Source organism: Cladophialophora immunda (genome assembly GCF_000835495.1).
Source record: "Cladophialophora immunda strain CBS 83496 unplaced genomic scaffold supercont1.6, whole genome shotgun sequence".
Classification (NCBI taxonomy): Eukaryota; Fungi; Ascomycota; class Eurotiomycetes; order Chaetothyriales; family Herpotrichiellaceae; genus Cladophialophora; species Cladophialophora immunda.
In genome coordinates, this window is record NW_015622546.1 from 1,184,007 (window position 1) to 1,207,625 (window position 23,619).

The following is a 23,619-nucleotide window of genomic DNA, read 5'->3' on the forward strand; positions in this document are numbered from 1 at the left end:
CAAAACTCCCCTTGTTTCAGTCGGGAACCAGCCTGCTCTGCTCTGCTCTGCTCTGCTCTGCTCTGCTCTGCTCTGCTCTGCTCTGCTCTGCTCTGCTCTGCTCTGCTCTGCTCTGCTCTGCTCTGCTCGATGTATCTATCGGATTGCTCGTGCTTGGGACGGGAGGCGGGTGAGCGGCGCTGCCCCTGCCATTGCCATTGCCACTGCTATCGCAATGGTGCGACAGCACAAGGAGCGATGGAGTGGGCAGATAGGGATAGAGAGAAGAAAAGAGACGGACGCGGAATCATTTGACTGGTGGTATTTCTGGTTAACTATATTATAACGTGTCTAACCAAGCTTTGACTATTCTCAAGCTGTCATTGGGTATCGCTGCCACGAGGGGCCAAGAGAACCAAACACCAGACGATTGCAGATATCGGTGCGTTTGAACATGTGAGAAAGAAACGCACCGGCCGTTGTGACAGACAAGCAGACAACCACCCAATCAATCAACCAATCAACCAAGATAGAATGGCAGCTGCTGGATCCTCAAAGGTCATTAACATCTTGGATATCATCGTCGTCGTCAGCATCATTGTCGTCATCATTGGCCGCCGGCGGACGTCTGGTATAGCGAGCTGCATTCTGACCCTCAACATAGTCGATGCCGGCTTTCCGCAGCTCGTTGATCTGCCTCTGGCCGACACTGACGGCCTCGAATCCTGGAGGTATGCGACGACCGGCCCTGTTGGCAAGAAATCAGCATGACAGGACCGGGGACAGAACTCAAGGGTCATCGAAGCGAAAAGGGGAACGAAAAAGACGGAATGCGGTAACAACGAGGAGATGGGGGTAAAATGGGGGAGGGAAGCAAGCTTACTTGAGAAAAACCAACTTGATATTCCGCGCCTTGTCCTTCAGCTGCACCTGCGTTCTGCCCTGCAACATTGGCCCATCGTCGTGCCTGTTGTCTTCTTCCAAGATCCTCGCCCACCGTGTCCCGTGCAATTCAACCAGTTCCATCAATCGATTGACCTCCCGCTCGGTATAGGCTATGCGAACTTGACCGCCTCGTGGAGCGGGTAACAACTCGCGGGACATGCGCATCCTCTCTTTAGCTTCCCGGTTTACGTTGTCAATTTGGGATGCGGGTGGTGGTCCCTCTGATGGTGGCCTCGAGGACCTGAAACTCTCAGGATGAGTTCGAGTGGGCGCACTTGAAGAAGGCGGTCTTCGTTTGGCTGCCTGGACGGATTCAAGAGGTGCTCGACGTGATGGAGATGTTTGTGTACCGGGTTGTGCGGGCTGTGGTGATGGGACTGGCAACGTGCGCTTGCGGGCTTCTGTTAACGGCGAGCGAGTTGTGTGGGCTGGTCTCGAAGGCTGACCTCGATTCGAGAATGCAACCGTCCGCGATTCGTCAGGGAGACGAGCATCCTGACTATTAATAGTCAGGGTAATCTCGTCTTCGGCGGGGAGGCTCGGGCGGGTCGTAGGTACTTGCCCTCTGGTGTCACCACTAGTCCTAGCTCTCTTTGTTGCTCTTTTATCCGTCTCAAACTCGTCATACCCGATGTCGTCTCCCGCCGTTTGAGGCAGTCGACGCTTCGAGAGTTGGCGTGGAGGAAGAGGGGTATTATCATTGTCGGAGGGTTCGCCCCATTCCACTCTCTCTGCTCCCTCTTGCCGGTCGAACAATGATGCCTTCTTCGCCGTCTGATTCTTATTCTCCTTGTCGCTCTGTTCATTTTGTCGCCGGACAGTTTCCAGGACAATGTTTGTTTGCTGAGTTGGGACGATCTCTTCGTCAGATGCCGTAGCTGGAGGAAGACTCTGTTCTGGGTTGTCGCCTCCATCAACAGCTGCTGGTTGAGTTTCCTGTACAACTGGTGAGGGTGACTGTGAAATCTCATGCTCTGGTTCTGGCGGACTTGGAGCGGCGTGATCCACTTTGACACCTGGTGTACGTGCTGAATGCTCGGCTTTGAGAGCCTTGAGTCTATCAATGTTGGCTCTCATGGCTCTCCCCAGCAGACTTCCGGTCGTCGCCTTCTGCGCCTGGTGTGTAGATTTGTTATCGGTGTCCTCAACCTGCTCTCCTTCAATATTAAGGGTAGGAGTATCCTGCACTTTAGTCCCGAGACCCGCTAACTCTGGTCCTTGTGCGGGTTTCTTGGCGAGAGCTGCCTCGTCTTGGAAATCTTGAGCAAGGAGGGAATCGATGAGCTTCTCTATGCCCCCTCTGGATTTGATCATATCGTCCAGCTCGTTCTTGCGGGCCAGGCTCCATCCGACCACCTGCACAACAAAGTCTGACCAAGGATATTGTTGTCTTAGGGCTTCAACGTTGATCCACGGGGGCTTTTTCGTGTCGAAATAAGATTTAATAGAAGACATCCGGGACATTGCTTTCGCGTACGTTTCGTCGTCCGACGATCCCTTTATCTTGTTGCGTTCGTCGTAGAAAACAGCTCCGAGTAATCTGTCAGGATCAAATCCCTCTTCGTAGTGCTTGGTCTCAACTTGTCGGATATAGAATTGAGTGAGAATCTCGGTATAGAAGTGGAAAGTGCCTTTGACTGTGTCAGATGAGAAGGGGTACACGTCGAGATCGTGAAACGGTTCCGGGAAGTTGTTGAACATGAACTCGAGGTAAGTGTGACGCTCTTCTAGCGAGCGTCGCAAGACCATTACCAGCTGCAACGCAAGATTGGCCAAATAAAGCACTCCATCGGGGCGCCCTAAGTCGTGGTTGATCTCACGGAGTCCATCCTCCCCAAAGATTTTGCGAATAACAATCCCGGGGATGATAAAACCTGGGCTACCTCCATATACTTCCATGGTGGCCAAGAGCTGTTCCTCCCGGCGCAACAGTTTTCGACGAAGTAAAGGGTCGAGTTGCAATAGCTTTGCACAGATGTCCCGTACTCCGTTTCTGTCATCACCATCAAACATTGAGAATACTGCGTCTGAGTCATTGCGCAATTTGACCAGATTGTCGATGATGGTATCCCGATCCAGAGCATCTAGCAGGCTCTCAAAGGACGATCCTGTAGAGCTCTCCTCGAATGAGTCGGAAATGCTGCTGTCGAGATCCTCGATTTGACCTGATGCCGGCCCTTCCTCGGAGACAGTGGGTAGAGGCTGCTCAAGGTCTTGCGATAGTCGTTGCGCCGTTGCGACTTCTCGACTGGATGAACGCGTCCGGCGTTTGTTATGATTTGGCGGCGCGTCGATTACGACGCTGATCGCACTGGGCTTGGGAGGCGAAAGAGGCGAGTCTTTTCTGCTGCTCGACCGGAGCCGCGGACGGGAAGCCATAGCACGTCGTTGTCATGACATGTGAAGGGCTGATGGATGAAAGACTGAGATTCTTAGGGTTGATAACCCTAGATGGCAGGGCGGTGGTGAATTAAGGCTGCAGTAGCGGCCAGTAAGCGAACGTGGTCGCAGCCTTGGCTTGCGATCGGCTAAGTTGACTATCTGGGACAACCAGAGCCTTGCGGGGTTGCGAGGCTGCCTGCGCTGCCGCCTGCGCTGCCTCCTGCTGCCTCCTGTTCCTGGGTAGGCAACCCAGGTGCCACACAATTACAGCATTGCTCAGCTATACGAATGGCCCATGGTGCTGCCCGACATCTCCACATCCATGTTTGCTCCCTAAGTGTGGGTCGAAGATGTCCAGACAAGGAGAGGGAACACCACTTCAGCCGATCTCGACCAACTCTCAACCCTGCTTCACTGCCGCAAAGCAAGGGTCCCTGCGAGACGGGGTGAGCGGTAGCACTGACTGCCCGGTCTGGAGCTGCTCCAGAGGGTGCATGAGGTTCAACCAAACCAGCCCCCGTCGATCTTGCCATTCACCCGCACAATGTTAAGCGAGGGCTTGCGGGGTTGAAAGCTCCCGCCCATCGCCCATCGCCCATCGAGACTCGACTCCGCCACCCCTACGTTAACCCCCCAAGTTGGTGGCCAGTGTCTTGTGATCCCTTCGATCTGCAGACGGTGTTCCCGTCATTGCTACCTAGTGTCGACGAGGCCCTCCATACTTTCTATTATTGGGTTTGAATCAGCACTGCCTCGTCATGAACGAATTCTTTCTCGATATTAAAACATCAACATTACTATCGTGTGTTTGTGTGTTTATCCATCGACTGAATTAACATCTTTGACCAGCCCAATGTCTCGCCGCGAATCTGTTGGACGCCTTAGAGCGGGATCCCAGTCCGACTCGGCGCCACCAAGTGTCAGAATGGTGTCCTGTGCCGTTCTACCTCCACGTCTCCCAGCAGGAATGGCTCCACCCACCGGCATTGGCGCTTCAGAAGCCATCAGCTACGATGAATCCCTCAACTGGGAGCACAACCAGTCCGCGCTTGAGGAGGAGCCCAGCAGGCGAAAGAGTTTATTTCGTAAAGTTGGTTTGACCACGCAACGGAAAAGACGCGACCCAGAAGATGATCTGCCGCCTTTTGTCATGCGTCAAATCCCCTATGACACCTGGCGAAAGCATTATGCAAAGGACAAGGATGGCAACTACAGAGGGACGCATGCTCCTGCAGAAGATTGCCTTCTCAAACCAGAGGATGTACAAAAGTGGCGACTTGGCGATCCAGTCACAAAGGCGGACAAATGGACTCGAGGCAGAGAGGCCCTGCCTGTTTATTCGGAGGTCCACGCTGAAGGAGCCGTGCCAGAGTATCAGGTCGACTATGACAATCCAGAACAGTCTCTCGCCAATGAGAGGATGATGACTCGAGAGGATGACAGGTTGGCAGAATACTTTGATGCAAGCGACCTGCATGAGAGGAAGCAGCAGCAAACATCAAGCACATCTCCACCATACCGCGAGCCTCCCACCGCACCATCGACACTGCAACCCATTCCACCATATCAAGGCCAAACAATCGCGGATGGCAAGACGGCAGCTGAAATAATCGAAGAAGCTCGAAACAAGGGCAGGCCGAAGTTGACGTGGAGACAGAAGCTGTCCAAAGGTGCCTTGATGACCATGGGCGGTCCAGCAGTGCCGGGGATAGGCATGTAAGAAGACCAGACTCGAATCAGAGCCGTGCGCCTTTAGAAGCTGCCACGATTAAAGAGATAAAAGCCCCTGACAGGGACAAACGTTAATAGCACTAGGCAAAACCTGTCTTGTCCCCGATCACTGAAGGTACCGTCGTCAAAAGGCCCGACCTTGGGGATGGCTCTCACGCCTTGTGGCAAGCAGAACAAAAACCGGTCCGTGGTCCTAACGCTGGAACCCCATCCAACAATGTCGAGAGCTCATACATTGTGCGCACTCGATCGACAGGAACTGCCGAAGACCCTATTGACCTCGAGCAGGAGCCCGCCGCTGTTGCCAACGCAGCAACCCCGCATGCCCAATCAAACACGGGAGCATTAAATGACCTCCTAGGACCTTTTGATCCGGATGGGTCGGATCATCACACAGAATGGCCTTGCATAGACCTTGGTGCTATACTTGAAAACTACGGTTTGGCGTGGCGTGAGCAGCAGACCTTATTGGAAATTCGCGAACAACTCTTGCAAGACTATGTACAGCGCTGGCAGGAGAAAGTGAAGCAGAGAGACGAAGAGGAGCAAGAGGAAAACATGAAATTCAGACGAGACGAAGCGGCACGGTTCGAGGCAAGGTCCAAGAGGACAGATCGAAAGCCGGACAAAGAGGAGAGGAGGATAATCAAGCGCGTATGGAGAGAGAAGAAGAGGATAAGGCAAGACGCCTGAAAAGAGAGGAAGAAGATCGCGCGGTTTTTCAGAAGAGAAAGGAGGAAGACTCGGGAAGGCTCCAAATGGCATTTGGCCATCGGCAAGAGAAGGCTCAAAAGAGACTGCAAGAAGACCAGGAGGAACGTGAACAATTGCACGCCAATAAGCGAAGCAAATACGATGAACTCAACTCGCGCATCCGAACGGTCGCAATCAATATGAATCAAGGAGTGTCAAGGGCCAAAGCACCCCACGCACTTCGACAGAAAACCGGCTCGGCCAAAAGACCTTCACAAGGGCAAAGCTCAGAACACGGACGATGTTCGTTTGCGAGAGGCCCATGAAGCCCTTTTCTGCCTCGAAAAGACGTGGCTTTGTTGTGTTTGGTATTCTGGTGCACGTCACTGGGATGTGGGCTGCTTGCTTCGGTTCCTTTGTCCTCCTTTTCTCTTGGTTTATCACCAGGCAGGGTGGAAAGGAGAACAGTCCTACTCGAGAGGGAAGCACATAACCGAAACACAATTTCATCGTGCGCAGCAATTGAAATACGACAGCGTTCTTCTTCAGTGTTTGGCTGTATTGGCGCGCAGCCCCAAGTAAGCCACGAATACAACCCCCAAGCTGCCCCCCCAACCACCTGAAACCCCAATCAATATCCTCTGGGATTCTTGACGAGATCTTTGCTACTGGGTACATATATCAAGGGCAGGCGGGAGACGCGAGGAGAGCCCAAAATCAGCTCCAAGCATTTGTAATGCCATGGGTTCCGGCTGCTACTGATCCACCAGAGGCTGGCTCTTTGGTGCATCTTGTTCATCTGAAGCAAATGTGGTGCCTGTCAGGGAAAATGCTGTCGATTCTCCCTCTCTATCTGAAATCTTGGCCCTAGACAGCCGTAAGACGGCCTAAGGCTAAGAGGTATTGTGTGCCGGGTGGTGTCGCATTCACGCTGTAAACCTTCAGGTCTAGACCCGAGTCTGGGCCCTGGATTCCGACCAAAGGGACGCATTCCCCATTGAGCGAGCCTAGAGTCCTTTGGGTCTAGGGGGGCATCAAATGCCAGCGATATAGGGCACTAGACGAAAAGCTATAGTTTCAGCTCGCCGCAAACTTCTTGCGCTTTTACCATGACCCCAAGCCTGGACGGAGAGGCTGCTCTGTGGAACGAGATCAAGGATGCTATGCAGTGCGTGCGCCAACGCTTTCCGGGAGCAGGATGACGACAACGACAACAATGCTGATCATCCGGTCAGGCTGGTGCATCGCCATCTCGTACCCGCCGCCCAGTCCAGACGAGATGTCCTCCGCTCAGCCTCACCGACGCCCCCTGAGTCGCCATTCTACAAGGCCAACCACCACAGCCTGCCCAGGCTGAAGAAGTCCGCCTCGGATGGCTGCCACCTGTGCATGCTGCTCTGGGCTGCTGCTCCGCCCCAAGTCCACGCTTTCTGGAACGAGATCCTGCGGGACGATCGCCCGGCGCACTGGCTGCCGTGTTTCTTCACCATCAATCGAGCCGTCTTCTCTCCGCCACAGCGCCAATGTTCGAGAAAGCTCCTGGTAGAGTATAAGTACCAGATCGGCCTCACGAACCCCCACGAGCACGCGAAGCCTATCAAACGACATTTCAGGTTACTGTCGAGTGAAGGTAGATATATTTCCTTGCGACTTGTGTCGAGAAAACTTGCTCCTCCCCGAGAACTTTGACTGCAAGGTGATGTTGTTACCTGCTTGGACCATCTGTTGGTGTTTGCTTGGGCTGACCTTCCTTTTATCTGGCAAAGTCTGCTCTGTTTCTCACGTCCCTTCTCACGACTGGAGCTGACTTGCAAACAGAGGCGGAGCCCCTCACGCAACAAGCAAGGATCACGTCCACCACCCGGTCCGAGGAAAGCTGGAACACTTTCAAAACGTGGATGTGGACGTGCATCTCCACACACCGTCAATGCTCGCCCAGGTCGTTGGAAATCCGTCAGCGGCAGCTTCCAAAACGGCTCCTTGAAGTCGGCGAGTCCAACACTGTCCGCCTCCGGACGGTCGAGAGCATTGGGGATGCGTACGCGATCGAGTACCTCGCACTCAGCCATTGCTGGGGGATAGGTCCACGGGTCATCCTGACATCCGCTTCTGCAGCCACCCTGTTTGAGGGCGTGGAGATTGACACGCTGTGTCGAACGTTCCAGGACGCCATCATGGTGACCAAGAGGTTCTGGGACGAGTTCGCGGTGCGGTATCTGTGGATCGACTCGCTGTGCATCATCCAAGACTCGGCCGAGGATTGGAGGCGGGAGTCCGCCAACATGGGCGAGATCTACCAGAACGCCTTCTGCACGCTCGCCGCGACGGCCGCTGCGGATGGGAACCGGGGTTTCTTCTCCGACCGCGATCCCCGCCTGATCTCCCCCTGCGCCGTCCCCGTGGTAGCCAAGATGGGCGAGAAGAGGTCCTTGTACTGCGTGGACCACGAGGACTGGGCGAAGAACGTCTCCCAGGCGCCCCTGAACGGCCGCTCGTGGGTGCTGCAGGAACGGCTGCTCTCGCCTCGCGTGCTGCACTTCGGCGCCGCTCAGCTGTACTGGGAATGCTCGGGCGTCGAGGCATCCGAGGCCTTCCCCGCGGGATTCCCAGACGGGTTGGGTGAGCAGTTCAAACAACTGCTGCCGTTCTCGGCCCTGCCGAAGAACCTGCAGCCGCAGCAGCAACAACAAGCGGGCTGGTCGACGAACACTCGAGGCGGCCGCGTCGGGCCGTACGGAATCTGGGATCAGGTCATGGAGACGTACTCGGCCGGCCGGCTGAGCAGGCGCACCGACCGGCTGGTCGCGCTGTCGGGCATCGCGCGCAAGCTGCAGCGCCGCCTGCTGCAGCACGACACGTACCTCGCCGGCCTGTGGAAGCAGGACCTCCCCTTCGAACTGCTCTGGGACGTTGCGGATCCCGACCACCCCCCGCCCGATGCCAACAGCAGCATCAGCAGTAGCAGCCGCGAGTACATCGCGCCGAGCTGGTCGTGGGCGTCCCGGACGGCGACGGTGCCGTGCGAAGCCGAGACGTGGGCATCCCCGACCACGACGCCGCTGGTCGAGATCACCGGCGCGACCGTCGTGCCGGTCGACCAGGACGACCCCATGGGCCAAGTGCGCGCGGGCCACCTCCGCCTGGCCGGCGTGCTGTTGCGCGTCAGCCTCGCGCGCACGCACCAGCCGGGCTCGCCGACGCCGGGCCTCGCGCTGCGCATCGCCCACCGCACCGTCCCCTCCGCCATCTGCCGGCCGGACGACGGCTTCAGCCCCGCGGCCGCGGGCCCGCTGCCCTGCGTGGTCTACTGCCTGCCGCTCCTGCGCGGCGCCCGCAACCGCGTGCCCCGGTACCGCGGCCTCCTGCTCGTCCCGTCCGGCCGCGAGCGGCAGTTCCGCCGCTACGGCACCTTCACGGCCGACGCCGCCGGCGACGAGTTCCTGGTCCCGTGTGCGCCGGCGCGCTTCGACACGGGCGACCTGCGCCCCGACATGCGTTACGAGATTACGATTGTATGACAGGTTCGTGGATTCGTGGATTCGTGGATTCTTACGTGGCCAGAATCTACAGGCCAAAACGCCCATGAAAAACGAGGTACGGGTACGGGAGGATTTGGATACGGGATTTTCTTGCAATGACGGAAAGGACAAGTTTGGTGTTGATGGCGAATACCTTGGTGGTGGGGTGAGCAACGTCCCAGATATTCCGCCGCTTACTTGGTGCGCTTGGTCCTCTCGGGCAGAGCCATTACTCATGCTTCACATTTCAACACCCCCGTTTTCCGAAATGCCCGTCTTGATGTCATAATTTCATGCGCCGCCCTGTCTCTACCGTACCGTGGCGTGGGTTAAGAGCTCGTACAAAGTCTCTCGACACTCACGCTTCCCCAGGCCTGTCTGCTCCGCGCAGCAACTGCCACTCTTCCGTGCGGCTCAAGGGCCCCCGCTTCCAAACGCCCCCGAGACGGTCGCCGAGCGACATCGTGCCCGAAGTCGGTTCCATCGGTATGAGCTCGGACCCCCCGTGCGAGTCCTTTCTCCGATCACTACTCAACACCTCTCGCAGCCCACTCAGCTCGTACATGACGATCGCCCGGCAGACCAGGGTGGACGCCAGATACCTCGCCACCACGGCCGTGGCGTCGCTGGTGGAGATGAAGATGAGGCTCGAAAAGACGAGCGTCCCGTACACAATGTGCAGCACGGTGCCCGTGGCGGTGAACCAGGAGAGGAAGATGTACAGATACGTCTCCTCCTTGATCTCCAGATCCGCCCCTTGTCGCGACGCAGAAGGCGTGAATTCTGCGGATATCATCTGCCACAGTCCCGCGGGCGTCTTCTCGTCGGGCTTGATGGAGATCCGGGTTCGACAATAGACTGACCACGTCCCAAAGAAGTGCACAGCAACGGCCAGAAATGCCCACAGTGCCGGGAGGTAGGCAGTCTCGGGGGCAAAGGAACAGATGGTACGCACGCAGATCTCGTAGCTCACAAAAGCCAGGTTGACGACCGCTGCGGCTGCCATGACATATTGGAAAAGAGAGACGCAGAAGCCCGCCGGCCGACTCATCTGCTTGATCCTGACGGTCTTGGGTTTCCTTTCCAGCAGCTCTGTCGTGTCAATGTAATCGAATGTGCGGATTGGCGAGACAGCGGGCGCCCCGGCTGCGAGCAGGAAGGAGAGAAAAGGCCGCCTCAGTGCCACGAGGCCGACTTCTACTGTGGTAGAGCCAACAAGGCCTAGAGTTGTCGGTAACAGACCCAGCAACACTGCGGCGGCCGCCATGTTGGACTTGCGTGTTTCGTTCAGATTTTCCAGGATACAGTCGATGACTGGCGTGACATATTCGCTCAGATAGTCCTTCGGAGCAACTTTCTGTAAGTAACTTTGATACTCTGCCTGGCAATCATTCTCCATGATGTGCTCGAAGACCTGTCGGAATTGTCCATACCAACTCTTGAAATGCACAGCAGCCGTAGATGTGGAAATCAACGAGACGAACACCAACAGATAGAGGCACGAACGCGATGCCATTCTGACCCTAAGATCTGACCTTTGGTAGTATGTCCCCCCAAAGGGACTTCTGGCTGGCCTTTGGGCATATAAATCGGGAGGACAAGCAAGAAATGGTCGCGCCGTCCCGCTCCCTTGGGTCTTATTTTTATCGAGGATGCCAGCGAAAAGAGTGATAGGTCTTTCGGCGGACTACGCCTAGGTTGCTTGCAACATACCAAACCCATTGGCTAAGATTCAGGTTGAGGGCCAGCGACAAGGTAGTTGAGTGGCTCCATAGGCGGAGCTCCGCTCTGGAGGCCTGAACGTGCAATGACTGATGTGACCATGCATGCTTAGGAAGAAATCGAGCTGGAGGACCAACGCGGGGCTTATGAGGCTCTAAGACATGCTGCGGACCTAAAGCGCCCCCAAATTTCAATGCAGTAGAAGGCCGGCTGGGTTGCTGTTGGGGGGCGCTTTGGTACTGTTGCGCCTCATATTGGGCTAAAGACACCCGCAATTGGAAAAATGCCGCCGCTCTCGAGTGTGCATTTGTGGGATGGTGCTCTCTAGAGTATCGTCAAGGTCCCGACAACTAAGATCCTGTCTTGATTGGAAGCTTACCATAATGGTGAGCATGTCCGGCCAGAGCTAATCGAGAATGAGGCATTCGCCCGGATATTCGTAGAGTAGCCGCGCTTTGAGCGATACTTAGAATACGCTTCCTCGCTAAGTAAATTGCTGTGCTTCGATTCGACGTCTACATCGGTTTTCTGCGCCGAGAGTTGGAAAATCGAGGTGGCTGGGAGTGAAGCATCCACAAGGTCTGTCCTGCACAGTCGTCATCTATGGCACATCGCGCTTTTGAGGCTGCATATTGTCGTCTTGATGAGTGTAGCACCTTATTTGCCCGAAGTAGAGGGAATCGCTGCACTCCCCCCTAACGGCTTCAACCGATGGCGACTCTACGTTGTCGGGTTTATTAGCACCACTAAGGACGTCCTGGAGGAACTAGCCTTATACTTCACTATTGCGCACCAGTGGGAGCCACGGCCTGCTGGAGATCTTAGTCGTCGCGTTCCTTACAAGAGGATACTTCGTGAAATCCGATTTTGTCTCCAAAGGCGGATAACATCAGACGTGTTCTTCTGAATTTGCTGCCCTTTCATTTTCGCCGGTAATTGTTGGCAGGTGGGTGGTCAAGAGCTCAATGCCGTGATGAGGAGCCGACCAAATGACCTGACGAGCTGCATATTGGTTTTGTCGATTTTGTTCTCACTGGAGTCTTCAATCGACAGTTCCGAGAACCAAGAGGGGTGGCAAGCATGGAAGCATTGATCCGCACTTATGATTCATAACAAGGAACACAAGACCATCATCCTGCATTTGGCCTCTGCCTCTGACCATGTGGTGTCGGTTGTGTATCGCCACAAGCGTAGTAACTGGCGTAATCTTGGAGGGAGCGCTGCAGAAGTTGCTGAGATATCTGGTTGCCAGCGAATTAGTCTCAGGGCAGTGCATCGATATTGGCGACGTGAAGTTATCGAAAGGACCCTCAAAGACAATGCTGCACGTATCTCGGGTCAGGCGATCTTGTGCTCCTTGCTGAAAGAAATGCCAGCTCTTTAGTCCGTATTTTGGCAGCCGTCTGCAGAAGTTCTTCATTTCTTCTTGGCCAAACTCGCCATCCGAGTGGCGGCCCTCAGAAGAGTCACTGTTCCCTCGCGTTCCTTGTCCATGGCCTTGAGCCTCAGCATCTCGACAAGCTCGGTCTGATCTTCTTCAGCCGACCGTGTCTTCCTCCGTCGCTTCATGTCGCCATTTCCATATATGACTGTCCAGTCCGCCACATCTCTATCCACGGTCACCCCAGCACAGATCTTTGCATGTGCCCCAACCTTGACGTTTGCCAGGACTGTCACGTGGGATTCAATCAGGACTCCCTCCTTGATTGTTGCCCCAGCATGCACCTGCGAGCTTGGATGGATGTAAACACTGTCATTGATCACAGTTTTCAGGGGGTCACGCTCCTCATCATCGACATCGTCGGCACCGCCCTGGTGAATCAACGGGCTAGGCTGATTACTTCCCGTTTTCGAAGCCGGATCGGAGGTCGGGCCGCCTGAGATCCCAACAGGGCCACCAATGATGCATTTCTCCGAGATGATGCACTTGTCACCAATGGAGAGGGGTCCGTGGACAGCGACCAGTTGAGCTCTAGGATGTACTAGGTCATGTTCACCGACTGTGATGGCGTGGGTGCCACGGACGTACGCACCGGGGTCCAGATGGGTGGTCTGCCCGAGGGTCACTGGTGGGCGTGACGATGATGCCGATGTTGATTGCGATGCAGAAGCCGCAGGGTTTGACTGGGAGCTCATCTTATTCCTCCTTGAACTTGAGGGGAGGAAACAGCGGAACACAATGGACTGTCTGACGACTTGAAATTCTTTGCAGGGAACGCGTCGAGGTCACAGTGCAAGGGGAAAAGACGCGTTTGATTGGCTCTTCTTCATGATCACGTGGATACATCAGCAGCATGCTGTTTTAAAGATGCACCGAGGCACTTACCCAGATTAGCTATGAAAGTGCATATTCGACTACACGCTGCTTTGACTAGTCGAGCTGCCACTGATCTCCATCCCAGCAAGCCTCAAACCGCGCTAGCCTATAAACATTAGCGTAGAGTCCTGGCAGGCATTCTGGCCTCGACGTCGCCCTCTCGCGTCGCTTAGTCCCGAACGTTTTGCTCCGTCTCCCTAAACATAGCCCAAGATATCCAGCACAGCCGCACCTCCATTTCGAGTCTCGACCTCTCAGCCGCTTGATCTAGCCAGCCGCTGCCGCTATTTACCAATTGGGCACGTTTTGGAAATACTATCTGCCCCTACGTGGGTTTGGAATCTATTTGCTAACAGCATTGTGACTGGGCCGAGGGCTGCTTGAGACATGGCGCCAGATATCATCAGCCTCACCAGGCCAATTGAGCCTGAGCGTCTCCAGCATTTCTTCTTTTGCGATTCTGGCCCTTTCAAACAATTTCGGTGACAATGGGGTGGCCACAATGCAATTCAACATTGTCCGACTTGACGGGTAGTGTCGATTTCTCCTTCTCATGTTCGTCTCCGCTAACCAGTGCCGGTGACAGAAGAACCGGTCGGGAACGGTTGGACAGTACATAAAATCCTGGTTTGGATTGCAGTGGGCTCGACCATCCTTGCGGGGGTACTTTCTCTGTCACAGATACCGATGCACGCCACGCATTACATGCAGGCGTCGCGGCAGAAACAGTGAGTCTTCTGTCTTGAGCTCGACCTCAGGGCTGATCGAGCCGCCAGTGTCACGAGAATGCTCTTCATGATACCTGTTTATAGTGTCAGCAATCTCCTTCCGGTTGTTTACTACAGGAAAAACATTTATTTCCTCCTCATTGGAAATGCCTACGCCGCGTTTGGGCTCGCGTCCTTCTTCAACTTACTTAGCTCCTATATTGCCCCAAATCTCCACCAACAAAAGGGATACTTCAGACATGTGACACCAAGGAAATGGAACTGGCCTGTATCCTGGCTACAGAAGTGTACGGGCGGCGCCGAGAAAGGATTGTTGCGCACCCCGAGCAGCGGTCTAACGTGGTTCAATGTAAGAGTCACCGAGATTCCCGGAACGTCTCTGACTGTTGACAGATCAACTTCTTCGGCGTTTTCCAATACTGTTTTGTCTTGATGGCCACATCAATTGCTGGCGTCATTGCTCAAATATTTGATCGCTATTGTAGTGAGGCTCCTATTCAACCTGCCTTCGCTCATATATGGGCATTTCGGTCACTGGCCACTGATGGCTGCATCCTTGCTGAATTGTCGCAGATTCTGGCCTTTAACACCGCCTCCGCTATCGTTTCTTCCTTCGTGAGTTGTCCCTCCTTCCGAAATCACATAACGCTCAGATTCCGACATGTATTTGGAGACATCATACTGGATTAATTTTTGTTGGGAACCATTTGTGCAATTTTTGATAAGACCGAGACTAGTTCTAACACCCTGTACAGTGCCTTGGACAATACCATGATCAGATTGTTGGTGATGTCAACCAATGGAAGACCAAATTCCAGTTTTCCTGCATCAAAATTGTGCTCTATCTCTTAACTTATCAAAATGTATTGCTTCCTCCCAGAATGCTATTGACGCAGCTGATTACCTGGAGCTAGTTGCTCATGTCCATACTCTTGAGCCTAGGCGCCTTCAGGGCGTCGAAGCGCTTTCAAACCCCGGATCTCCGTGTCTCCCTGCCGGGGACCCTTCTTTGCGCCGAGATGGCCATAATATCTCTCCTCCATCTCCGGGCGTACCCGTATAGGCCTTATACCAAGGGCGCAAACTGGACAAGGTCAGATGGTTCGGAGGTGCTCGGTGAGTACAAGGGCGGCGCTTTCGGTCTCCTGGCCTTGGTCGACGTGTTGAACTGGTGGGACATTGTCAAGGCCATATGCCGTGCTGCCAAATGGATGGTCGTTGGTCGCAGGTCCCGACAAAGCGACCCCAGCTATAATGTCCTCGGGAAATACACGGGGGATTCTCAATTTGGGGACGACCATCGCCTCCAAAACTTAGGCCCACGAGTATTGCCTCCCAGGTATGCAGAGCCTGGCGATGACGCCCACGTTGTGGAGCAGCAGGTGGACGACCAACGCAGTAACAGTGTGCTTTTAGGACAAGGCAGTTCGTACATGGCTCGAGGGGAGACTGAAAGCGATGATCGCTATCGTGATGCCTACGACATCGGTCTGGTATCAACACCATATCAGGGCTACCGCTATCCGGAATATATCTAGGCCCATCTATAGTATATGAAACAACCATCTTGTACTCCTTCCAAAGATTATTTTCCTGGTCGATTCATAGAAGGGGTCACGCTTGAGAACGCTTTGCGCTTCAACAGGTACATCTCCCTGGTCAAATCCCCATTCTCTCCGTAGTGGATACAAGAGCAGCAACACCCAATACATGCTGTAATACGGAGGCTCTTGTGATCCGGGATAACAGGACAGAGTCGACCATTCAGCGGGTCGGCAGTGGAGCATCGAGCAGGGTGGATCCGTGACTTGGCGGGTATCCAACGTTTCTAGGGAGTACACGTATATATTTATATACTCCGTACCTACCACGCATATATCTCGTCTCATCACGCGTAGATAGTCTTCTCACTCCAACCTTTAGGCTTTGCGAACGAACATCGCAGTGTCTGATCATCTGGTATGGTTGGCCGACGCGAAGCATGTCTTACTACGACGTCGACGCCATCTTGACTGACTCGCAAAAACTGCCCTGCACCTTTGAATTGGACGTGCCTGGCCTCGGGTACTTGGATGGCAATGCCGGCGGAACAGTCAGTGTGACAACAATCCCGTATCCCCGAGGCGGAACAAACGAGTAGATGTGTTGCTGATACACGAGAGACAGATCAAAGCGGGCACCAAGATCGATCTGCCCATGTGGCTAGGCGTCATGCTCGCGGTGTCGACGGGGTAAGCATCGCACACGTCCGCAGGCATCCAAAACGCGTGAAGATCGCATCCGTCTGATTGTGTCTGTCTCTCAACCAGAAACACGCCTGGTTCTCCAAGGCTCGTCACGCTGGATTTCCCGGCACCGCTGCAGCAGCGCGTCATCAACGCGCTTAAGGCAGACCCCAAGACAGTCGATCTGCGCACGCAGGCACCGCACTTCTACGCCCTCGGAGCTCGAATCATGGAGTTATTCGATGATCGCGCGGTGTTGGATACCTTGTTAGATGTAAGTATTATACTCGTGTTCCCGCCCCCAACCCCCCTGACGCGGATTGCGATACACGCTCGTCGAACTATGGTGTTTAGTTCGAAGTCCGATATTGATGCGAGAGGTGTTTGCCGGGGTCTAGACATTCAAAGAACGAGCAGCAGAAATCGCCGATCAAGCGCATAACCCTCGCGGCGCATTGGGCGAGGGAGCAGAGTTCCTGCGAGGACTGGAGGAGAGTGAACGACAGTTATTCAAGGCAGCACACGAGGGTCCCAAAGCCGTGAGAGCTTGGACGCAGGATTTGAAGAAGAACACTTGACATTGTGGACCTCAAACAACGAAGAGACGCACGCTTGTACGCGACATTACAGATTTTGCAGAGTCGACAGACAGTTGTAACGAGAAAAACGATAGCTCACATCCCCAACAGCCATTCTTAGCCAACACCGCCCGCGGCCTCCTTGACCTTGGCATGCTCCGGAGGCTCGTCCACGAACTGTGGTGGAGCGACTTCGTCCTGCAGGAAGCCGGGTGTACTCTCGCCAATCCCCATCTCTTGCTCAAACATCATATCCTCACCCAGCGCCTCAAGCTCGGCATCCAGCTCGGCCTCGTCGACCTCATCAGGCACATCGTAGGCGCGACTGATACTCTCGTTGATCTCATTGCCGATCTCCATCAGATCCGCCATTTCGTCCTGCATCTGTTCTATCTTGTCGATGTTGATCTTGCCGTACTGTTGCTTCAGTGCCTTGTTCGTGGTCTTCATCGCATCCACGGTGGTCATGACATTCTTCAGGTTATCTTGCATCACTCCCGCCTGTTCCATGTTCCACGACTGCTGCTGAAGCTGGTCCCGTTGTGATTCGTACATTTTGCGTCGCTGTAGGACTTTGAGGGCTTTCTGTTTGATTGCCTGTTTCCCAGGCCCATCGCGCATTTTCGACAGCTTCTGCTGATACGTGGAGAGTTCGGCATTGATTTTGGCGAGCTTGACATCGATGGAATCGATTCTCGTGTCTACCTGCGACGAGAGTCAGACCATCCCAAGCTGCCCGGAGAGGGGCTGGTGAAACCCACATTTTGTATAGCGCTGTTCAAAGTGGGCTTGGGTGCCGTGTTTTTGGATCCGAAGAGCCGATTCATCCTGTGCGAGATCTCAATTGAAAAGGATCCTTCCAGACATTAGAGGAAACGCGGAGAATTGTGGTGTCTGTGTACGAGATACTCGAGTGTAGATGGAGCAGCGATGCAGCGAAAGTTGCCTGCCCCGGCCTGTGAGGCTTTCTGGTGCGTCATCTCGCTCCGACATTTATCCGGTGACCTCTTGGTACTGCCGCCCTCGCTCGCCCACATTTTCTCATCTCGCCCTCCGGAATCCCTCGTGCTTTGGTATGCCCTAGAGCGCTTCCAGCAGTATCTTTACTCGGCAGGGAGATGCATTATCCTTTGAGTTTTGTCAATGGCGTTTACGGACTAGCAATACCTGGTCTTGATGCTCAACAACGTCAATTCATTCTAGTAGGTCACCACGGCAAACTGCTGCGGCAAAGCAGGTCATCGCAACGTGGCAGTCCCAAGGTAAGGAGGTGAGAGAGACCAGGGGTAAGGGTCGTCCCGCACGAGATGCAGGTTTCGACTTACAGATCTGCAGATGCGCAAATTGACTATGACTACCGAGTATCCTCCTCCTCATTGATGCCCAAAGCTTTTGCCAGATGATCCCGGAAAGGTTGCACGTGCCTGCGGCCCCCTTTTTCTTTACTACTCGGTGCCACCTCATCTGCATATCTGGTGTCACGCTTCCCATGCATCAGGGCATTCACCATCATATCACCTGTTAGTGCTTCGGCCAGTTGGAGATTGGGCTTCGGTGGAAAGAGCTAGGACATCTGGGGGCCCGGCTGGCTGGGGGGGGCCCTTGCGATTCGGACTTTCTAGGGAGCCATGTGGCATGGGCATTTCGTGGCGGGCAATAATCATCAGGATAGGCGGATTGTTGGGCGCGGTGCGAGGGAAAAAGGGGGGCGCTTGTTTGTGGAGGCGCCGGCAAGAGGGCCACAAGGCATCTGCTAATGGTCAGTCGCTAGCTTGTCCTTGCGACTTCTGCGACTTCAGGACTCCAGCTTCTTCGGCCGGTGGTGAATCTCGTGCCCAAGTCACTCAGCCGGTCCCTTTCCCGTCACTTGGCTCTTTTGCCTGCGCTCCGTGTTGCACGTAGCACAACTCTTGTCATTGCTATTATCAGTGTTTTGTACCACAACCCATTCAAGGCACCAGCCATAATACTACCGCGCCTCCATAACTCCAAGACGCTTGGTGCTGCATTCCATGTAAACTGGAGATTTGTGATCAGTGGACGGCGCAGTTCTGACTGCTTTCCTGCCAAGTTCGCGCGGGCTTCTCTCTTTCTTTTTGTTACCCGCCGAATCTCCAACCAGACTCCCGAATCATCCACAACTTACAAACCACCGTACACATCACCTCTCGCGCTCAGAGACCCTCCATCCCTACAGTAATCGCTTCCGGGCGAACAGTCCTGGGACCCGTGTCTTTGACGGTTGTCCTGACTTCTCTTCCAGTCACTCCTTTGTAACAACAGGTAAACATGCGGTTGCACACTCCGAGTTACCGGCAACATTGCACACCTCAAGAGGTTCCCGGTTGCTCATTTGCTTCAAAGAGCTAACTTTTGGACACCGATAATAGCGCTGGACCGCCTGTCTATGTCTTACTCAATATTCAATTCACGAGTTACGACTTCCCACGGCCTGTTACTTGACGACCACACCCCTCCGATTCTGTATCATTACTAAGATCTCCTGCCGTACTCCGATCGCGTCCGAATCGCAGCCGCAACCATGTTTTGGCGATTTGGAGGCTACTCCAATATATCCTCCATCGACACCCTCCTCGAAAAGCCCAATGTCAAGCTCGAAGATTTATTGGAAGAGTCCGACCTCATTCAGGAGCTCAAGTCGCACCACACCAAATTGATAGAATATCTGCGCGATGAATCAAATCTACATGCTCTCCTCAACTACGTTGTTGCACCTGGCCCCAAACCCGAGTCCGATGAAAACGAGGAGGATGAGAAGGGCAAAGGCCTCGCAATGGATAATGAGGATGAACCGCAGCCTCTGGACGAAGAACAAGAGAAGGTTGAGAAGAAGCGCCTGAAATATGCCTTTGTCGCCTGTGAGATCTTGTCCTGCGAGACTTGGTCGATCACAGAGTCGCTGATGGCCAACACTCCTTATCTCACTGAATTTTGGGATTTTCTGCGGAGGCCCGCCCCACTAGACCCTCTCCAGGCAGGCTATTTCACAAAGGTCAACGAGACCCTACTTGAAAAGAAGACTGAGGAGATGTTGGATTTCTTCAAATCTCTCCCGGGAATCGTTGCGGCTATTCTCCAGCACGTCGATTGTCCGATGGTGATGGACTTGCTGTTGAAAATCATCAGCCTCGAAAAATCGGATGGGGGAATGGGCATTGTTGACTGGCTGCACGGGCAAGATCTGATCCCCATGCTCCTTTCCAACCTGTCTCCCGAATGCAACTCCTCGACCCAGACCTCTGCCGGAGATTTCTTGAAAGCTATCATAACAATATCTGCGAATGCGGCTCAAAATGAGCAATCCTGTATTGGCCCGAACAGCCTTACACGCCAACTGGTATCGGAAAAGTGCATACGACAGCTTATTTCATACATGCTCAAAGGTGGGAACCCGCTTACAGTGGGCGTGGGGATTGTAATCGAAGTTATCAGGAAGAACAACTCCGACTATGATCCTGATCAAGGTCACAGCGCTGACGCTCCTCCAACTAACCACGACCCCATCTATCTCGGCACCCTCCTGAGGTTATTTGCCCAGCATGTTCCGGATTTCATGAACCTCATACTCAGCTCCAAGCACACCGTCACCAAAGGCGAGGAGACGAGGGTAGTTGAGAGAGGTCAACTCAAATCAGCGTGGGGGACCCAAATCGAGCCTCTCGGCTTTGACCGATTCAAGACCTGCGAGTTGATGGCAGAACTACTCCATTGCAGCAACATGGGTCTTCTAAATGAGAGGGGCAGTGAAGAATTCATCAAGGCAAGAGACGCCGAAAGAGAGAGATTGAGAGCGCAAGGGGCTTTTCTGTCCACCAGGCAGTCAGAAGATTCTACGGTCGACATTTCGGCGAGTTCGTCGAGGTTCGAAAATGCGTTCACTCCCTCGGGGTCCACCTCGACAGAAGAACTACGTATCGCCAACCTCAACGATGAGGATGGGTTTGAGAAGGTCGCTGTTTCGGAAGCGACAGACCTCACTTTGGGCTCGAAACCGGATTCGGCTGAAAACCCAATACTATCTCGCCAATCCCACGATCAAGCGAATACGCCGACCGGTGCTCTGGATGAGACCGTCCGCCGTCTCAGTCTAGAAGACACGGACATGACTGCGCCCGATGAGCATGAATCAAAGATTCAGGCTTCAGCTCGGGAGTCACAGCCTGGAGACATCTCACCTCATCCAGAGGACAAGCCTGCACCACTGTTCTCCAAATCGTCGGATCCTAATAAGACACCCACAGCAAATAGCCCAGAGCCGCCCACAAGCCCGTCAACCGTGAAAGTTCGACTTGATGAAGGGCCCCACGGAGATCAGCCAGAAGGCGAATCCTTCCAATCGACTGAAGATGACACAATGCAAGTCGTCCAGTCCGAACAACCCGCTGCAGACGAAGCGCCAGTCGTTGGTGATTACTTGAAGATCATGTTTGTGGAGAACAGGGTGGTTCCAACAATTTTGGTAAGAGTCATATATCGCCGGGTTCTATTTACGGAGCTAATGGTGGACAGAGTTTCTTTTTCCGATTTCCTTGGAATAACTTCCTCCACAACGTCGTGTATGATGTTGTACAGCAAGTTTTCAACGGGCCCATGGACCGGGGCCACAACCGATTCTTAGCATTTGATCTCTTCGAAACTGGTCGAATTACTGACGCGATAATTGAAGGTCAGAGACGAAGTGACGAAGAACAACGGGCGAGGAATATGCGCCTAGGATACATGGGGCACCTGACACTGGTAGCAGAAGAGGTCGTCAAGTTTGGCGAACGACATCCCAGAGAGTTGCTTTCGCCTGTCGTCCAGGACTATATCTACTCTCAAGGTTGGGAGGAATACGTTACTAAGACACTTGCTGAGACCAGAGAACGCGACAATGCTATCCTGGGAGGATTTCGACCAGACAATGGTCTTGGCCCCAGACAGGCTGTTCTGAATGCGGTCAATGCTGGTCAAGGTTTTGGTGTTTCGAGCGGATTGGCCAGCGTTGGATTGGGCGGTGGCCAACATGCTCTAGACAGCATCGACTTGTCCAACAATGGCAGCGCCACCAGTGCTGGCTACAATTCGAGTGGATCGGTTTCCAGTGGGTTTGGAAGCTCCTCCGATGACGATGACGAAGATATGGATGATGCGGAGGATGAAGAGCATGTGAGGACAGTGACTCAGCTCTCTGCTGCTGATAGCGGTCTTCCGGCGGAGAATGTAAGTGCGACCAATACAATTCGACGGATGTTTACTTTTTAGGCTAATGATGCTCTGCTCTCAACACAGTCCGATCAGCCAATACCTTTACTTCCACCTCCGCCAGCACCACTCAACATCGAGCCATCACGTGCTCGCAGACGGTTGGCTGATCGATTAGCGAGACACAAACAAGAGGCCGAGCAAGAGGTGGCTGCGTCGGAATTTGGGTCCGAAGCAGATGACCCATTCGCTGCGCTGGGAAACGGCGACGATAACGATGCCGGCGACCCGTTTTCGCTGGACGAGGAAGAACAAGATATCACGACGTTTGGGAAGCGGAGCAACATCAACTCCCTAAGTCCAAGCACGAGTGATCACCACAGCTTTTCAGTAAGCAGAGGTCTGACCAGTCTATTTTCTTCAACGCCCAGTCGAGATATGCAGGGACAAACTTCACATGATGATTTCGACGGGTCACTAGATGACTCGTCCTCTGATGGGTCGGGCTCTGACATTGAGTCGGGAAATCCACCCCTGGAAGCAAGGACAAGTCTCGAGCGCCGCCCACTGGAGGTTTTTGAAGACGAAGAGATGGGCGAAATGGTGACCCCAACGGAAGAAGTCGAGAGCAACAGTTCCGACGAAGAAGTTTTGAGTCCATTGGAGAAAGAGAAGTTGGAAAACGCGTATGGAATGAATGATGATCCCGACGAGCAGGCCTCGGAGTTCGCGGGACAAGCGGACCATGATGACGACGATGAGGATCATTTGGTTGAGATTGCGATCCCTGCTAGCTCGAAGCGGAGATCTCGAGGCTGATGCTTGCCCACGAGCGTGGAATCCTCAGTTTAGAGGCAACAAGGTGCGCGTGGCAGCAGAGCTCTAGATGAATCCAACCGATTCAATAGAGCTTCCATAATACACCTGGACGGGTCTGCACCAGCCAGCAACGAGCGGACGGAAGATACAGTGTACAATTACCGCATCTTTTGTGATACCCCCATACACATTCGGTCATGAAGGTACAACAGTGGAAAGGTTTTGGGCACAAATTACGGGATGGCATACCGCAAATGAGATGCACCAATCAACTCCATGTCTTTCCGATGAAAGAGCCAGGTTGGGACGAGACGGATGTGTACCCCATAAGCGGATGTCTAATATTTTTGGAGACTGGCACTCTATGGAGATTATGTGAAGGTTAGGGAGGTCTACGGGGGTTGAATGCTCTGCCTGGAGTGAAGGGAAGGCAGCGAGAAACCCGTGGGCACATTGGAACTACGGTTCTGATTCCCCCCTCCTTTGTCGAATCGATGATAATTTCCTCGGTGCAGGCGGGAAGTGGTTGTTGTGTACGATAGCGGCTCGACGATGCGCATGGATGCAGCTGATGATGAAGCGGAGTGGAATGAGATGAGCATTTTCGTGGACGTTGCCCCTGATCTCTAGCCTTCCCTACTGTGAAACAACATGAAACAAGTAACAATATTACCTATTCAACTTTTTCCCGTTTCTGGTCGTTTGGGTTTCTGTACGCGCATAGGTAAAGGGGAAAGAGACGCGAGGCTGAGCTGGAGCCTTGCTACATCCTACTGT

The 23,619-nt window shown here is 53.9% G+C and overlaps 9 protein-coding genes across 9 annotated transcripts; 5 read left to right on the forward strand and 4 right to left on the reverse strand.

Annotated features, from left to right (window-relative positions):
• Window positions 1-328: 328 nt before the first annotated feature.
• On the reverse strand, window positions 329-3,380 carry PV07_09992 (uncharacterized protein). Its single transcript, XM_016397290.1, has 2 exons — window positions 863-3,380; window positions 329-727 (listed from the first exon to the last, which is right to left on the reverse strand). Exons 1-2 carry the CDS (start codon window positions 3,301-3,303, stop codon window positions 532-534), a joined length of 2,637 nt encoding a protein of 878 aa, XP_016244481.1. The 5' UTR covers window positions 3,304-3,380; the 3' UTR covers window positions 329-531.
• A 566-nt stretch (window positions 3,381-3,946) lies between these two features.
• Window positions 3,947-6,361, forward strand: PV07_09993 (uncharacterized protein). Its single transcript, XM_016397291.1, has one exon. It carries the CDS (start codon window positions 4,160-4,162, stop codon window positions 5,024-5,026), a length of 867 nt encoding a protein of 288 aa, XP_016244482.1. The 5' UTR covers window positions 3,947-4,159; the 3' UTR covers window positions 5,027-6,361.
• Window positions 6,362-6,888: 527 nt separating this feature from the next.
• PV07_09994 (uncharacterized protein) lies at window positions 6,889-9,248 on the forward strand (the record flags this gene model as incomplete). Its single annotated transcript, XM_016397292.1, has 2 exons — window positions 6,889-7,360; window positions 7,549-9,248. 2 exons carry the CDS (start codon window positions 6,889-6,891, stop codon window positions 9,246-9,248), a joined length of 2,172 nt encoding a protein of 723 aa, XP_016244483.1.
• A 358-nt stretch (window positions 9,249-9,606) lies between these two features.
• On the reverse strand, window positions 9,607-10,818 carry PV07_09995 (uncharacterized protein; the record flags this gene model as incomplete). The annotated part of the gene is made up of 1 exon (XM_016397293.1): window positions 9,607-10,818. The coding sequence occupies exon 1, from the start codon at window positions 10,762-10,764 to the stop codon at window positions 9,607-9,609; it is 1,158 nt and encodes a 385-aa protein (XP_016244484.1). The 5' UTR covers window positions 10,765-10,818.
• A 629-nt stretch (window positions 10,819-11,447) lies between these two features.
• PV07_09996 (uncharacterized protein) lies at window positions 11,448-13,166 on the reverse strand. Its single transcript, XM_016397294.1, has one exon. It carries the CDS (start codon window positions 13,104-13,106, stop codon window positions 12,387-12,389), a length of 720 nt encoding a protein of 239 aa, XP_016244485.1. The 5' UTR covers window positions 13,107-13,166; the 3' UTR covers window positions 11,448-12,386.
• An 808-nt stretch (window positions 13,167-13,974) lies between these two features.
• Window positions 13,975-15,553, forward strand: PV07_09997 (uncharacterized protein; the record flags this gene model as incomplete). Its single annotated transcript, XM_016397295.1, has 5 exons — window positions 13,975-14,015; window positions 14,064-14,364; window positions 14,409-14,630; window positions 14,771-14,878; window positions 14,930-15,553. 5 exons carry the CDS (start codon window positions 13,975-13,977, stop codon window positions 15,551-15,553), a joined length of 1,296 nt encoding a protein of 431 aa, XP_016244486.1.
• Window positions 15,554-15,885: 332 nt separating this feature from the next.
• PV07_09998 (uncharacterized protein) lies at window positions 15,886-16,971 on the forward strand. The gene is made up of 4 exons (XM_016397296.1): window positions 15,886-16,107; window positions 16,182-16,246; window positions 16,325-16,514; window positions 16,639-16,971. Exons 1-4 carry the CDS (start codon window positions 15,997-15,999, stop codon window positions 16,816-16,818), a joined length of 546 nt encoding a protein of 181 aa, XP_016244487.1. The 5' UTR covers window positions 15,886-15,996; the 3' UTR covers window positions 16,819-16,971.
• PV07_09999 (uncharacterized protein) lies at window positions 16,800-17,817 on the reverse strand. The gene is made up of 2 exons (XM_016397297.1): window positions 17,580-17,817; window positions 16,800-17,523 (listed from the first exon to the last, which is right to left on the reverse strand). Exons 1-2 carry the CDS (start codon window positions 17,643-17,645, stop codon window positions 16,936-16,938), a joined length of 654 nt encoding a protein of 217 aa, XP_016244488.1. The 5' UTR covers window positions 17,646-17,817; the 3' UTR covers window positions 16,800-16,935.
• A 737-nt stretch (window positions 17,818-18,554) lies between these two features.
• PV07_10000 (uncharacterized protein) lies at window positions 18,555-23,516 on the forward strand. Its single transcript, XM_016397298.1, has 4 exons — window positions 18,555-19,101; window positions 19,209-21,298; window positions 21,349-22,041; window positions 22,111-23,516. Exons 2-4 carry the CDS (start codon window positions 19,361-19,363, stop codon window positions 22,840-22,842), a joined length of 3,363 nt encoding a protein of 1,120 aa, XP_016244489.1. The 5' UTR covers window positions 18,555-19,101; window positions 19,209-19,360; the 3' UTR covers window positions 22,843-23,516.
• Window positions 23,517-23,619: the final 103 nt, after the last annotated feature.

Coding starts and splice junctions, on each gene's coding strand:
- PV07_09992 (XM_016397290.1), bottom strand. CDS start 3,303: ATGGCTTCCCGTCCGCGGCTCCGGTCGAGCAGCAGAAAAGACTCGCCT. Junction 728..862: donor ATCAAGTTGGTTTTTCTCAA/GTAAGCTTGCTT, acceptor TCTTGCCAACAG/GGCCGGTCGTCGCATACCTC.
- PV07_09999 (XM_016397297.1), bottom strand. CDS start 17,645: ATGAATCGGCTCTTCGGATCCAAAAACACGGCACCCAAGCCCACTTTG. Junction 17,524..17,579: donor TGAACAGCGCTATACAAAAT/GTGGGTTTCACC, acceptor CTCTCGTCGCAG/GTAGACACGAGAATCGATTC.
- PV07_10000 (XM_016397298.1), top strand. CDS start 19,361: ATGTTTTGGCGATTTGGAGGCTACTCCAATATATCCTCCATCGACACC. Junction 21,299..21,348: donor GGGTGGTTCCAACAATTTTG/GTAAGAGTCATA, acceptor AATGGTGGACAG/AGTTTCTTTTTCCGATTTCC. Junction 22,042..22,110: donor GCGGTCTTCCGGCGGAGAAT/GTAAGTGCGACC, acceptor CTCTCAACACAG/TCCGATCAGCCAATACCTTT.
- PV07_09993 (XM_016397291.1), top strand. CDS start 4,160: ATGTCTCGCCGCGAATCTGTTGGACGCCTTAGAGCGGGATCCCAGTCC.
- PV07_09998 (XM_016397296.1), top strand. CDS start 15,997: ATGTCTTACTACGACGTCGACGCCATCTTGACTGACTCGCAAAAACTG. Junction 16,247..16,324: donor ATGCTCGCGGTGTCGACGGG/GTAAGCATCGCA, acceptor TCTCTCAACCAG/AAACACGCCTGGTTCTCCAA. Junction 16,515..16,638: donor TGTTGGATACCTTGTTAGAT/GTAAGTATTATA, acceptor GCCGGGGTCTAG/ACATTCAAAGAACGAGCAGC.
- PV07_09996 (XM_016397294.1), bottom strand. CDS start 13,106: ATGAGCTCCCAGTCAAACCCTGCGGCTTCTGCATCGCAATCAACATCG.